This window comes from Cololabis saira, chromosome 6, assembly GCF_033807715.1.
Source record: "Cololabis saira isolate AMF1-May2022 chromosome 6, fColSai1.1, whole genome shotgun sequence".
Lineage (NCBI taxonomy): Eukaryota > Metazoa > Chordata > Actinopteri > Beloniformes > Belonidae > Cololabis > Cololabis saira.
Genome location: NC_084592.1, coordinates 31,108,588 through 31,124,318, shown reverse-complemented (window position 1 = coordinate 31,124,318; position 15,731 = coordinate 31,108,588). Strand labels below are relative to the sequence as shown.

Here is a 15,731-nt window from a genome sequence, read left to right as displayed (position 1 = left end):
AACAAATGACACGAGTAACAACAGCGGCCAAACAAATTGTAAACACAGGTCGCACACATGACGCTGGTGACGTTTCTGTCGCATAATGTGACGTTCTGAAGCCTAAATGTCCATTTCCCTCTGTTTACAAGCAAACTTGAAGACGGAGTTTTTGCAAATCTCCACTTTGGCCGGAGTTTTCAGAAATGATCGTTTTTGGTGACTTTGAGCTTCGTTTTCGTGTAAACGAACGGCCAAAACGCATGAAAACACCACCGTTTTTGCTACGTGTAAACAGGGCCTTAATGCCTCTCAGAGGTAAAGATACCACAGGCTTCACAAAACTGAACAAAATCTATTAACAAATTGTGAAACTATTACAGAAAAATGTTCCTCAGCATAAATATGCCAAGATTTTGAATACCTCATCTTCTAAAGTACATTATACGGTCAACAAATCTCTGGGCACATGGGCAAAGCCAAAGACCAGCATTGGTGGTTTAAGGTCCTCGCGTAGCATTGGAAACTAAACTAATGATTCTGAAGCACTTTGTCAAATCACTGTCTAAGAACATAGTTTGCTGAGCAATCAACAGATAAAAAAATAAAACTACATTTAAAAAAAATGGACAGACAAAATGGAAAAGCGTCCTGTAGTTAGAAGAAATGAAAATTACTTTCTCTCTCTCTCTCTCTTTTTTTTTTGGTTGCAGAGCAACTTTTGCTCCAAAGCACACAACTTTATTCAGGGAAGGCCTTGCATCTTTCAGCAAAACAATGGCAAACAGCCCACAGCATCCAGTAAAAGAATGGCTTCATCGTAGAAGACTGCAGGTGTTGAACTCGCCAGGCCAGAAGCTACACCAACTCAAAACATTTATGCCCCAGGAAATGAAAATATACATAGATGTCCCAGCACCACTGAGGAGCCGGAATCCTTTATCAGACAAGAATCAACTCTTTCTTTTATTTTCCCTTTGAACGTCTGACATGTTTTCTATGTTCTACTGTTAATGAAATAACAGTTTTAGGGAGATATGCAAGTTGTTATATTTGGAGTCATCTCACACAGTGTCCCAACTTTTTTAGACCTGGTGCTGAGAGAAACAGGAATTGGGTGTTGCAATATTATGCAATTTTCCTTGAATTTCTAAAGATCTATCAGTCCAAACTGGTAAAACAAAGAACAAGCCCTTCAACCCATGATGATTTATGATACTATAGTTGGAACAGACATTTCTATTAATGTCCTGGGTTCAGGACACTCCCAGACGATACAACGCCTCAGGCAGTTTGAAGCAACATAAACAAAAGAACAGCTGACTGGTTAATCCAGCTGTGGTCTAATGCCTGAGCCCACTCAGCCAACACACATGCTCAAACTAAAACATATCCTGCAGGAAAAACTCACTCAGTGGACACTGCTGAGTGCTGCCCAGTTGTTGCTTAGTTTAGTTGGAGGTTGGTGAGTATACACTCCTCCTTTGTGTCTAAAATTCCTTGAGCCTTTGTCAGAGTTTGTGTTTGAGTCTTTGACTCCGTTACTTAGATTCATGCGAATTTAGTGAGTAAAAAAAAAAAAGAAAAACAAAAGAACACACTTCATTCTTTTTTTTCCTCGTCCTCCAGCTTTCCCTCTCTTGATTTTTGTCCAGCAACATTCCATGTCCATTACAGAGACCTTCGCTGAGATTACGATAAATACACTTTCTTCTCGCATTTTGATGTGATCAGGAACATTCTAGCCCATTTTCTTCCTGTCGCTGTCATTGATCAAAGCTCCGAGACCGTAAGATCTGTCTTTGTTCAAGCAGCTGACATCATCCGCTGCCAAGTTAGGTCACGAGAAAGTAACGTCCGCATATCTACTTTTGTGCTGTTGACCATTTTATCAAAGCCATCCTGCTATTTCATGCTAAAAACACACTCTTTTCCATCCTGCTAGCAAAATACTAGATATTTGAAGCTTTACTAAGAAGCTCGGATGCAAATGTAACCAAAAATTATGCATTTACATAAAAAAGTAACACAGTACTATCAATTTATCTTACAGTTAACAAAAAAAGCCGGTATTAGAATAATGTTTGTTCCAAACCATTCCAAACTTTGAAGACGTGCAGGTACAGCCCCCTGTACAGCTGTGTAATAACAATAGTTTCCTCCTTCACAACTTCAAATGATTGCTCCATTTCCTTTTATTATCTGATCCCCAAGACCCAGGCCGACCCTGCTGGAAGAGGTGTGAGGGTAAGCGTTTTCAGATGTGCATCTGTGATGGAGCCTCGGGTGAGAGGGGTGCCCTGCAGGGCTGAAGCAATTGACGACCCCTGCCTCCTGCCTATTTTCAAATTCTCAGCTCCCTGTGGCACCCATCCCGAGACCTCCTCCAAAACCCTGCCAGCAGGGGTGCCCAGCAGGCTGCTGAAACTTAAGAAGCAAAGCCTCTGGTTCACTTCATTATTTGGCTATAAGGTGGTGTTGTGAGTAACGGAGTCCTTCAAACTGGAAGTCATGCTCGCAATCCTGCATGACAGCCAAAGGTGTCTGCCTCTCCATACTAAAAATGTAATGAAGCTTTAAGTCATCGGTTCCTGCTGTGGAACTGCACGGTCTTTAAATTAAGCATCTAAATATACGCTTTTCTGATGACCTGCTAGTATTCGAGTGGGCTTTGCACACAGCAGTGCTTCTATATAATGCCTTGTTTCTTTCCGCTCAGTAAATTTGTGTGAAATATGTAATTAGCCATCGGTTTTCAACGCAAGAAAGCACAGCTCTCAATAGATGGCTCACGATCAGTGCCAGGGGGCATGGTTGATGTTTTTCTCCATCCAGTTGTGTAGAATATGCATAAGCATGGGCTGCTATCTGTTCATACCCCCCCCCAATACACGCGGCGCGCGCATGCGCACGCGCACACACACACACACACACACACACACACACACACACACACACACACACACACACACACACACACACACACACACACACACACACACACACACACACACACACACACACACACACACACACACACACACACACACACACACACACACACACACACACAAGAAACAACTGAGGGAAGTTTGTTTTTCCACACAGTGAGTACCGCATTTTCTGGACTATAAGCCGCACCTGTATATAAGCCGCACCCATTCTATTTTTAAAAAAATAATAAAAAAAAGATATACAAGCCGCACCTGTATATAAGCCGCATCCGCTCTATTTAAAAAAAAAAAAAGATGTGCAAGTCGCAGATATTTATATTGTTAGATTAGATATTTACTACATGTACAGAAGGATTTTGAACTGTAAATCATGTACATGTTTGTACCTAAATAGATCCTTTCATAACAGTGTCTTTTAACACGGCAGCAACTTTGCTGATTAAAACAGGACAGAACCAAGAGAAAAATAACCGCTATTTATTTATCTGTTTGAAATCTGCTTCTACCTACTTCTATCTGCTAAAGAAGAAGTAGTGTATTCTTTTGCATTTATTTTGTCTTAGTTTTTATTCTAATTCCGGTTAAAGCGCCCCCTAGCGGTGGAAGAAAAATCCACAGAATAGCCGCACCTTTGTATAAGCCGCATGGTTGAAAACCTATGAAAAAAGTAGCGGCTTAAAGTCCAGAAAATACGGTATATACGTTCTCTCTGTCACCAAATACACAACGCTGGAAGGAAGAGTTTACAAAATGTCCCTGTATGAATGAAGAGACATGACAGCACAGAAGCATGTCAAATGAAGCGCAAGGGTTAAAAATGTAAAAACAGAAACATCAACCAGAGTTCGTGTCACTTCATCTTTCCTAGAAGGTTTATGCAAGGAAAGTGTTCTCCATGTGCGATAAATTTGTGTTTTTGTTTGGATCCAGGATGCATGTGGAACAAAGTTATGTGTTTCTTCTGTTTTATTTCAAGATCTGCAGGCTGGGAGTTGTCCACACTTGTACAGATACCATCTTCAACATGGCCAGGTGGCACAATTCCAGACGATCACTTTCATTCATCCACGCAGTTTGTTTTGAATTGAAAACAGGAGGATGCAAAACATTTCTTTTGATGTGACATGACTCTTTTAAGCATTGATGGTAAGCCATGTAAAACTATCCTGAAGTGAATGCTGTGAATTTGTCTCTGTGGTTGTACTGTTGAGATTCTCCATGAGTCTTGCTGGGAAGGCCATTTCAGTGACACACACGCACAAACTAACACTGCGCGGGTGTGCTTGAGCCACAAACACTTGAAAGAGGTCACATTCTGAGAATAAATTCATTTGATGAAATCTCAGTTTGGATATTGTTACTGCCCTTACTTGACACTTGTGGTGTTGATGTACAAAATTATTTCCACTGAGTTCAATCAGGAAAAAAAAAAGGTTTGTTTTAAACCCAAATTGGCTTCAAGATTCAAGTATGTTTCCAATATGTATGTGAAATAAAAGACAAAATGATATGGTTCTCCGTTTATGAATGTCCACTAGATTCAGCAGCTCAGCATGATATCAACATGTGAAATATTTATACCTCAAAGGCTGCTGCCCCTAAATAAAAAGGTTAGATAAAAACACACAGATCATGCATTCTCTATTGCAGTTCCTATGTCCTCCAGCAATAAATAAGGAGATATCTTTAATACCTAAGCTACAAAAATGAGTGCAGTCTCTCAATAAGCTGGAGGAAGAGTGGGCTTAAAGACAACTGCTGCTTTCGTCCCCGTTACGAGCCACGAATCCCTGAGGACCCATGTTTGTCGAGTTCTGTTGTGCAGCCCACATACTCCCACAACGGTCCTCCTGCCCGGAAAACCTCTCCTCTGACATGTTTGCATGTAGTGCAAGCGTGTGCCTTTGTTCAGTCTTAGAGATGCAGCACACACGAAGATAAAAAGAGCACGGGTGCCGTAGCGACACACAAGCCTATCAAGCTTAGTCTACAGTGTAATCTAGAATTAACATGAGAATCATAACTTCCCGTTTTTATTATGTTTGATGATTCGGCTCATCAACTGCAACTAGTGTTTATTGGTGGCAGTGTGTTTTGAGACCATTACTGTGAAGGGAAGGGAACAGAATTAGCTGTCTGGCGCAGCAACTCCTCCTGATTTAATCTTTCATGTGTTGCTTCGTGATTAACAATAATTTCAGGGGCTATTTTAACAATAATGTATCCCATATCCTCTTGGCCTCTTTTCTTACCTCATTTCCAAGCAGAGCAGAGATGCAGGCTTCCGAGGCATCACATATAGCTGTGAGGTCGTGACCCCCCTCCAAGGCAAGCACCAAGCGGCCGCCTGCCAGGCCCATCAGCTGCCTGGTCAGGTAGCCAAAGCCTGGACACACAGGAAATGATAGCAGAGAGAAAGAGAGGAGGCAGAGAAAAAGGAATGAGATGGCTGAGAACTGCTGTTGAGCCTCCAACTTCCTCTTTGGATATTTATCAAAGAAAAAAAAAAAGAAAAGAAAAGAAAAAAAAAGGGCGTGGATGAAGGATGGGGTGACTGTATCAGAGACTGCGCTGCGGATTTACTGGGGCCAAAAAACCAGCCCTAGTATGGGCCAGGTTTAATTTTAATAAATACGGCTTTGCGTTCAGTCTTAGTCACAGCCTTTGATGCGTTTCCTCTCAGGAGGACGGGACTTCTAGTACATGCATTCAGCCATATTTTAGTCTCCCCTGAATTCTACCCCATCCCCACTTCCTGCAATCCTCTCTAAAGCAGCCATATCACTCCCTTTGACAACCGAGACCTCTGCTCTTATTTCAGAACTGCAGGGTGCTTGTAGAAAAGCTGTCCACTGGCACGCTAATGTCTCCATCTGAATACAAAACTCAGTGGCTTAAAGTACAGAAAAAAGGGTTTGTGTGTGTGTCAGGCTTTACGCAGCAGAGTTTGGGATCATGGATGAGCTTGGAAGGCTCACATTATCAGCTACGGGTAGAGTGGGTCAAGTGGATATGACTTAGATTTTCGTCTACAAAACATAACATAATGCATGGAAACAGCAGGAATCCTCAGCTGGGTAAGCTTTTATCAGTACTTACACTTAGCTGACACTTTGTATCCTCCAAGAGGTGGGGCGTGTCCATCTACAGCATCGAAGCCAGAGGACACCAGAACCATGTCCGGGGCAAACTCGTTGGCGATGGGCATGACCACCGTTCTACAGTGAAAGAGCAACAACAGTGTTAACTCTTTTGTTTTCCTTTTCCCTGCATTTTTGTATTTCGAAAGTACTTCAACCCCCTTAAAAAAACCAAGAAGTGATCCCTACATTTTCTTTGAATAATGTTTCTCTACACAAAACTATCAATCAATTAGTATATCAGTCCTGCAGCATATTCCAAAATAAGCGTTTTGTTTTTTACACGCTCGTAAGGGGGTAAAGAAAAAGAAGCATATTATTTGAGATAGGTGATGTTAACATGTGACTGCAAAGATGAAGTGGTACAAAATCAGTATCCACAAAAGGCTGAGCAAAGAGAGGAGCTCATTTCCCCTTATGTCCACACCCATATTTAGATTTATATAGATGCGTTTGTCTGTGTGGGTCTGTGTGTGTAACTTGGGTGAATTGTATTGTGCTTGTGTGTGTGTCTGCGTGTGTCTGGGGGGGGGGGGGGGTTATTACTAAGTTTTATGTTTTGCTTATTGTTTTATGTAAAGCACTTTGTGTTGCATTGTGTTTCACGCATGAAAGGCGCTATACAAATAGTTTGATTTGATTTGATTTATATGGTGGACAACAGGTTGAGTTAAAATGTTGCAGCGATTAATTCTTATCTTAGATGTCATCGTATTCCTGTGCAAAAGAAACATGATATATGCAAATGCTATGGTACAAAACTATTTCAGGACCTTAACTATGTCATAATGTGGTGCTTGATCAGACTGTACCGCATACGTATATAGATGACAGGTTCACTTTAAAAACCAACATTTTTCAACCTGCACCAGAATAATACTGTCATTTACCAGACGCTTTTATCCAAAGCGACTTGCATCTGAGAGAACAAACACAGGGGGAGCAATTAGGGTTAAGGGCCTTGCTCAAGGGCCCAAGGTGGTTCATCTTGGTTGCCATCTGGGGCTTGAACCTGGGACCTCCAGACTGCTTGGTTTGCTTGGTAGCAACGCATTTCCGGTTTCCGGTTTGAAGCAGTCATGAACTTTCAGCGCTCTTTTCTTCGTGTATGTGTGATTATTTTGGTTTTGTCCTTGTCCTTATCTCTTTGATTCACTGGGACCAGAAAAAGTCGGATAAACCATTCAGGAAAAGATCGCGAATTAGCAGTCACGGAGGGTACTGCACCGCGGCGAAATGAGTGACGGAGAAGTCCGAAGGGTTCACGACGGCGTCACAGCGATGGCGTGTGCACGGCGTTGTTTTGACTCAGAACCCTAACTCAGACTTAAGTGTCTGACTTGGTGAATAAAGCTGATTCTGCTTCCTACAAACTGATTTGGAAGACAGATTCATTTCCTTGTGAGGACAAAACAACCATTTTTCAGCTTCCAGCTGGACTGCTTTCCTGCTGTCCCAAACACAAACCTTTGTGTGTAACCATTGTTGTTGTGGTTGGTCCGGTTTAACACTCTGGATCTGGCCCAGTTCAAGTGCTGGATGGATTTCTGAATTTGTCACTGTTGAAAATGGAAGTACTCTCTTGAGTTTTGTTTATCATTTGAATTGCTGTTCAGAGGTACGAAGGATGCAAAGCCAAAGTTGTATCTTAGAGAGCCAAAAATGACAGGAAATGGCCATCTGATGGCTACTTGAAATGATCCAAGGAACTTGGAGGAATGTCACTGTTATTGGAAAAGAGAATGCTTAAGCTGCACGCCCTTCATCCTGATGCGTCTGATGACACTACACAAAGAACTGTGTTTCATTAATAGGCAACAGCCTATGAGCCAGGGATACTGTGGGAACATTTTCTTAAGCCCTACAATATACTGTAGATCTATATTTTCATAAATCAAATGTCTCAAACTAGTCCTGATGCAATGCCAGCATGTCTGTGCTCAGAGGCATCTAGTGAAAATGTGTACATAGTCAATCGGGAAAAAGTATTCCAGATTGTTGTTGTAAGAAACGTGCGTCTTCTGCCCTGGACCAAAGACAAAAAGAACCATTTAGACCAACCTATCCCCAATGGTGCGAGAATTTTGAAACAAAAGAAGAAAAAAAAAAGAAAAAGCCAACAACAAAACGATTACCGTATTTTCTGGACTATAAGCCGCTACTTTTTTCATAGGTTTTGAACCATGCGGCTTATACAAAGGTGCAGCTATTCTGTGGATTTTTCTTCCACCGCTAGGGGGAGTGCTAACCGGAATTAGAATAAATACTAAGACAAAATAAATGCAAAGAAGAATACGCTACTTCTTCTTTAGCAGATAGAAGTAGAAGCAGATTTCAAATGATAAATAGATAAATAAATACAGTTTATTTTCTCTTGGTTCTGTCCCGTGTTAACCAGCAAAGTTGCTGACGTGTTAAAAGACACTGTTAGGAAAGGATCTATTTAGGTACAAACATGTACATCATTTACAGTTCAAAATCCTTCTGTACATGTAGTAAATATCTAATCTAACAACATAAATATCTGCGGCTTGCATATCTTTTTTTTTTTAAATAGAGCGGATGCGGCTTATATACAGGTGCGGCTTGTATATCTTTTTTTAATTATTTTTTTAAAAATAGAGCTGGTGCGGCTTATATACAGGTGTGGCTTATAGTCCAGAAAATACGGTAGGTAAACGAATAGGTATCCTTGATGCCAGAACACCATTTACACACATTTATACAATCTTTACAGTCTCAACTTCATTTTTGGAATGCAAAAATACATGTACAGTATATGCACATATTAAGTGAAGATGACAAGAAAAAAACATGAAGCATCTTTTGTTAATGATATCTAAAAGGAAGAGTCAAAGGTCTGAATTACAGTTTGTTTAACTCTATTAAAAGATCATTGATTCCTAGCTGGCCGTACAGGAACATTTAAGGTAATCCAGAGCTGAAGGCAATGGTGATGATTGTATTTGTCACTATACCACTAATTTTGTTTTTTTGTGTGTTTTGTATCATTATGTTTATGGTTTTCCTCTTCCTTTAAAGTTTTCCAGCCACCTGGTGTGTTTGTAGAGTGTGTGTGTGTGTGTGTGTGTGTGTGTGTGTGTGTGTGTGTGTGTGTGTGTGTGTGTGTGTGTGTGTGTGTGTGTGTGTGTGTGTGTGTGTGTGTGTGTGTGTGTGTGTGTGTGGCAGACGTAATTACCACATTTACTTCTGAAGTGGAGAGTTTGGTCATTTGGAGCAGCGGTACACTGTACGGTTCTTCAGTCAAAAGGAGGAACTAAAGGACAGATATAATTGCATGTGTGTATCTGTGCTAAGCAAGGAGGATAATTGGAACACTGGATGGGTGTGGTGAATGAGGGTTGTTTGTGTACAACCTTCATTTGACAAAACCAGGGAAGACGGATTGCTTGTGCTCGATGTGAAATACAGAAATCAACTGTGGTTTAATGTGTCATCATTCACTGCAACCTGTGGCTGGAAAATCCAACACTGTTTATTTGGCATCCCTGATGAAAAAAAAAAACGTTGTTGCGTATTTGTTGCTAATTTAAAGTTTTGTACAGAAAGATTAGATATAAATAGTTGGACTTTCCACACAGCAGCACAATTGTCTCTCGTTGGTTCCCTGTGGGACTTCTGACTCTGAGCAATATTTGGGGGAGGGGTGGAAAGGGGTATCGGGATATCTGGTCAAGTTGTGTTTTGGTGAGGTCTGTGAATGACGGAGTACCACAGGGTACTGTTGCAGGTCCCCTGCACTTTGCTGACCTCAGGAACATGATGCTGGTTTCCCAGCTGTGGGCATGCAGCTCGCCCTGAACCCCATAGACCACAGGTTTTTCCATCTCCTGCTCACCGCCAAATTACAACCTTCAGCCGAGTGCATGCACCCTCACCCCCTCCACCACCACTACAACACAACACTGTAACACACACACAGCTGTCGGAGTGTGAGGCGGGAGGCCGAACTAGGAGGTATCTGGGAGTCCCACACAACAAGCATACACAAAGTGTGCGTGTCACTGCAGTTTAACACCCATCTGGCACCATTTCAGGGTAAACATGTACTAACCAAGGAGACTAACCAAAAGCGTAAAGACATGAATGAATAGTGGAAGACAACCTGCTAACATGAACAACGAACAAATATGTGAAATCATCCACCTTCATTAATCCGGAGCCTTGGCGAATTAACATTTGGACTGTAAGAGACCCCACACTAAACAGCCAAAGTCAGCCAAAGACACATTTGTGGGCTGACATATGACGTGGAGGGAAACCTTGACTAACAAGGATACCTTAACCACCAAGGGCCTCCACGCCTCTCCTCCAGCCTTGAACACAGACAGAAACAGCTCTGCTTGTGAAGCCAAATCCTGCTGGTCTCATCAGTTCCAGCCCCCCTCTCTTTGGAATAATATCCTGACATTTAAAATAATAAAAAGCCACAGCAAACAATTACTAGACTGGCAAAGAGGGAAGCAAGTGTTTCCGAGGATTCATTTGGGGTGAATCATCCTGACCAGAGCAGTGACAAGCCTAGCTCTCTTCCTGACAAATCAGACATCAAACAGAGTTACCTGTCAGTTATGCAGCTTCGCCTTTTGTTTGGTCTACGTAGCAACAGGTGCACATCTATCAGCTGAGGAGGGACAGACCTGTGTTTGTATGTGTTGAAAGCATCACAAACACAAAAACACAGCATCTTATGTGCCCCAAGTCCCCAGTCTGAGATAAAAATCATGACATCATTGGGATACTTAGTCAATCTTAAAAGCTATTAGTATTCCTATTGATGTACGCGCCTATTTCCATCTGTGATCTCTGTAGACGTCAAAGCCATTCCTATCAGAGAAATTCCTCCTCTTTCATATCAAAGGGTTATAGGTAGAAAATATATAGAATCTGTCTTTTAGGGGAGGCAAGCTCCATCAAACCAGCAAACAAGTGGTTAAACTTCAGAGTTTGAAGGTTTCCCTCTTTTCGTTCATAAAAAAAAGTAAAAGAGAGAAGGAGAAGAGAGAGAATAAGAGAGCGAAAAACTCACACACGCACACTTACACTTCAAAGCCCTGTCATCTGGCGCTGCGGAGAGCTGGTTTGAATTAAATTTAATTCTCCTTCTCTCTCGTCTTTCCAAGTTCATGGTAAGGAGGGGGGTTAGAAAGAGAGGGGCAGACGGTGCTTCTGGTTTTCATTACTGCCAATTTTCTTATCTTTTTTTTTTTCTTCTGTGCTTTCTGGAGGCTCAGAGTTGATCCCCTGCAAATGCAACGTGGCACAGGCCAGCGGAGGAATGGAAAGGTGCTGGCTACAAAGCACGCATCCCCTCCCTGAGTCAGAGACGGAGGAGGGAGGGGGCCACATTACACAGATAAACAATGAAACTCTGAGACTGTGTGGATCAGGTGTCTGTGTGCGGCTGTACATCTGCAAGCACAGTGATGTACTGGAAAAGGTGCGTGATTGAGCATTTGCACATCTGATCCACTGTAACTGTTTGCATAGTCCTGCATATTTGAAGGAGTTTATGCATTACTATGCACTTGTAACAGGCATGTGTACTGTAGATACATCAACATCTGTCTCTTACACTATCTATGTGTATGCAAGATCTATGAGCTGCTTGACAGGCTTTCTGCTGTCTCCCATATAAATAACCAAAACAATAAACGCTCGGCAGAATAAAGGCACAAAGGATAAGTAGTAGTAAACATCCAAACTTCTATTCTCCTTGACTGAATTCTCCCACAATGCAAAACAACGCTATAATTCACAATTACACCAACAGCACAAGACAAACCAACAACTGCATAAATGCCTCCCTGAACAAACAAAAACCAAAACTGTGTTCATGAAAGGAAAAAAAAGCACTTCAGCATTACTTACCACAGCTTGAGCTCAATAAACTGTCACTAGTTAAAATGACAAGGCTAAGCTGCATTTACAGAGATTAATCTGCAACAGTGAAGGTGTACGCTGCTGATATAAATATGCAGACTGACCACCACGCTGGATGTGATGTGACAGAAACTCCTGTGTGTGGTCTGTATGAGCTCTGAATTCAGCATCAACGACATTAAACCACTGAGCCATTGAGACCTAACGCAGCAGATGAGTGTACCTGTCTCCATGTGCAAAGAGCGCATGAGGTGCTGATGGATTTAACAGTGCCTTCAGCACAGATGTGTAACTGGACTAAGATGTGGAGAGCTGGGGAGCCAGGGCTGACACTCTTTGAGCTCCTTGAAGCCTCTCTCAGCAGTTATTTTCTGTGTGGTACAAACCACCGTCTCACTGGGGAGAACCCTGCAGTTGGGCAATGTTCAGGTGAGTGGCATGTGTCAGTAGTTTCGAGGCTGAACATTGTACTGTCATCAGTTCAAATCAATTGCTTATTCCTAGAAATGTTTTCAACTTATGGTTTAACACAGTACTCGAGTTGTAAAAAAAAAATCAGGGGGGGTGGTGGATTTTATCATATGGGGACAGAAAATTTGTGCTGATTACAAATAATATAATATATTACAAATAATAGCACTGACCAAAACACCTGTAGAAATTCTGCAGCCTTCTGTAAGCTTTAAATATCCACTGGGATTACATCAAATACATCAAAACACAATAAAACAAAAAACACTTTTCTGAACTTATCAATATGACTCTGTCCTTCACAGGATAAATAAAATGGATCACTGCAAAAACTCAAAATCTTAACAAGAATATTAATCTTATTTCTAGTTAAAATGTCTCATTTTAGTAAAAAAAAATCTCATTACACTTAAAACAAGACTCATCACTGGAAAAAACAACAATTTTCACCTGTTTCAAGTAGATTTTCACTTAAAATAAGTAGAAAAATCTGCATGTGGAACAAGATTTTATTGCTTGTAATGAGAAGATAAATCTTGTCCCATTGGCATATTTTTTCTACTTATTTCAAGTGAAAATTTACTTGAAACAGGTGAAAATTGTCAAATAAGTTATTTTTCTGGTGATGACTCTAAATGTTGAAATAGCAGTAAAACCACATTCATTGATGAAATGACATAAGGGATGGAAAGTGGGGATGGCAGTTTTACAGGGGGGATGATTTGGACTGTTTTTATTTCAGGGGGGATGCCATCCCCCCTCATCCCCCCTCAACTCGAGTACTGGTTTAACAGGAAACCATAGGATTATTACTTAACGAGTGTCATTTGCACTCCACTAAATGTGACAATAGTATAAATGTTTGGGTTACATTGGCCTCATCTGTCATTGAAGTTATTCAAATTCAAGAAATCATCCGGTTCTTTACAGTCTTAATGTGCATCACCTTGGTGGTCAACGGTTTTTAATTTCTCTCCAATATTCTCTCTTTTAAATCAATGTGATTTATGTGATGTGTACTGCAAAATCTCATGGCTTCAGCGAGGATTATGTCAATAGCATAACACTTAGTGCCCTCTTGTCAAGAGCGCATTTCCACACTGCATGATAGAAAGAAGAATGAGGAGGAAAAGGAGGAATACAAAGAAGAGAGGCCAAGTGTGAGCACACAGGGTTCTGGGCTGCATTAAAGGCTAAGGTGCGCTTCCTGTAGATTGCGTGCCGAAAGCTGCGATAAGACAGTGGAAGGCCGGGGTGATGTGTCGGGCTCAGGCCAGACTGATGCACAGTTGAAATTCTGATTCATCTTCAAAGAGCACTGGAACAAATGCAGGCCTGCTCCTTTCCAGCTGTATGAAGCAAAAATGTGTAAGTGACATGTACATGTCTGCACCGAGACATGTCTGTATGTATGAGGATTGATACGGGAGGTTATATATAGCCGCAGTCGGGGGACCAAATAGAAAACAGGCCTGGCATGAGAACTAGACTGTTATGTAGTTAACAGCTCCTGATAAATCATTTGTTATACCTTGTAGTGCATTTTTAGAGGCTGCGCCAAAAAGCATTATTCTGCAATTTCATTCGGAGACTTTTCCAGGACTGAACGTTGAACTGTTCAGTCACATACTCTGTAATGCAGCAGGGGATTTCACCGTCTTACCTAAATGCAGCTAGATACTCTGCATCCCCCATGGGAGGTTCCAGTCCTCCGGTGAAGGCCATGTTCACATTGAAGCCCGCACCTGCTCCGCTGCCCACCTGCAACGCAACATGTGGCTTGAGGTGCACGAGTTCAAACAAAAGGGGTGGGGTAAGCAAGCAGAGAGCGACAGACGAAGGTCACTCTCACCTCATCGGGGGCTCCGCTGCCCGGGAAGAAGTTACCGTCGTCATAGCGATGCAGAGACAGGTAGAGAACACTGGGGTCGGAGTAGAAGGCCTGCTGAGTCCCATTGCCATGGTGAACATCCTGGAACAGTTCAAATGGATCGGTAAAGGTAACATTTTTTGAAAACAAAATGTGTAATAGCGTTCCAACATCATTTGACTTCAATGGCGCTAAAAATCAACAGAAACAGTCTTTTCACCAATAGGTCATGAAATTATTTAAAAAATCGATGCAATTCAGAGAGACGTGACCATGAACCCCTGCATGTGCACTTAGAATAAAGGGTTGACCGTGTTGCACTCTTACTCAGTTGGTCTGAGTCTCAGCGGCTTATTGTGATGTCAAAAAAAAGAATGATCAGCTGGTTCCAATAAAAGCCTCGACTTCAATCGCTACTCATGTTTGCCAAAAACATGACATCAATTAAATGACCTCATTTTTATATTCAAAGAATGCTTTAATACACAAATCCTAAAAATGTCCCTTTCAGCTGGAGGTGAGCAGCGTGACAAGGAGCCTGTGCTTCGTCTGTGACGGACAGAGAGGAAATGAAAAGGACCTTCAAAGGCTTTTGGAAATGTCCATGACCAGCCGGGGCTGCTGGTGCAGCACACTGCTCCTGGACATGAGGAAGCATGGAAGGCTTCATCATACCTCTTAGAAAATCACCGTCTCTTTGTAAAAATTATATATACACCGGTATATATATATATATATATATATATATATATATACACACACACACACACCGGTATATATATATATATATATTATAGTATAAGGCCAGCTTCCAACACAAGTTCTGCTGAAAAGTGGACATGTACCTGCTCGTGTAATCAGAAACAAGATAGTGCACACTAACTTGCAAATAATGTTACGGTACATTATGAAACATGAGCAATTTTTATAAATGCACATTCATTCATTATGTTAAAATCTTTTAAACATGGTCTCTTTTCCTGCATTATGAACATATTAATGGTACATAGTACTTCTTTGTAACTACCTAATTAAGTAAACTGTATATAAAATTGTTAACATTTCTCATACATAAATATATATCACCAGAAGTACCAACTTATCCAAACCAATATCATATACTTCATGTACCGTAGTCTCAGACTAATCTAATATATGTCGAACTTACAGTTTTAGTTTGGGTTTTATACCTTCAAGTCACCAAATAAGCAATGTTTCAAAAGAAGACTTCAGAAGTATCTTTTCCCTAATCGACTTTCTGGTAACAAAACATTATTAATATACGTCTCACTTGCATTAAAAAAAATATAACAGATGTTATGAATTTTGAATACCAAGATTTTACTATGTCTAATTTGCCAGAAGCATGTTAGAAATGATTCTGTGCTTGAGCTCATTTTACCAGAATATTGA

At 41.2% G+C, this 15,731-nt stretch overlaps 1 protein-coding gene across 5 annotated transcripts in view; it reads right to left on the bottom strand.

Annotated features, from left to right (window-relative positions):
- hdac4 (histone deacetylase 4) overlaps window positions 1-15,731 on the bottom strand; it is a 176,112-nt gene that overhangs the window by 13,096 nt on the left and 147,285 nt on the right. For all 5 annotated transcript variants that reach the window (XM_061723935.1, XM_061723938.1, XM_061723937.1 and 2 more), the window contains 4 exons: window positions 14,301-14,420; window positions 14,112-14,209; window positions 6,033-6,151; window positions 5,186-5,319 (listed from right to left, as the gene is read on the bottom strand). In XM_061723935.1, the coding sequence (XP_061579919.1) occupies window positions 5,186-5,319; window positions 6,033-6,151; window positions 14,112-14,209; window positions 14,301-14,420 (471 nt within the window). The remainder of the gene's footprint in view (window positions 1-5,185; window positions 5,320-6,032; window positions 6,152-14,111; window positions 14,210-14,300; window positions 14,421-15,731) is intronic.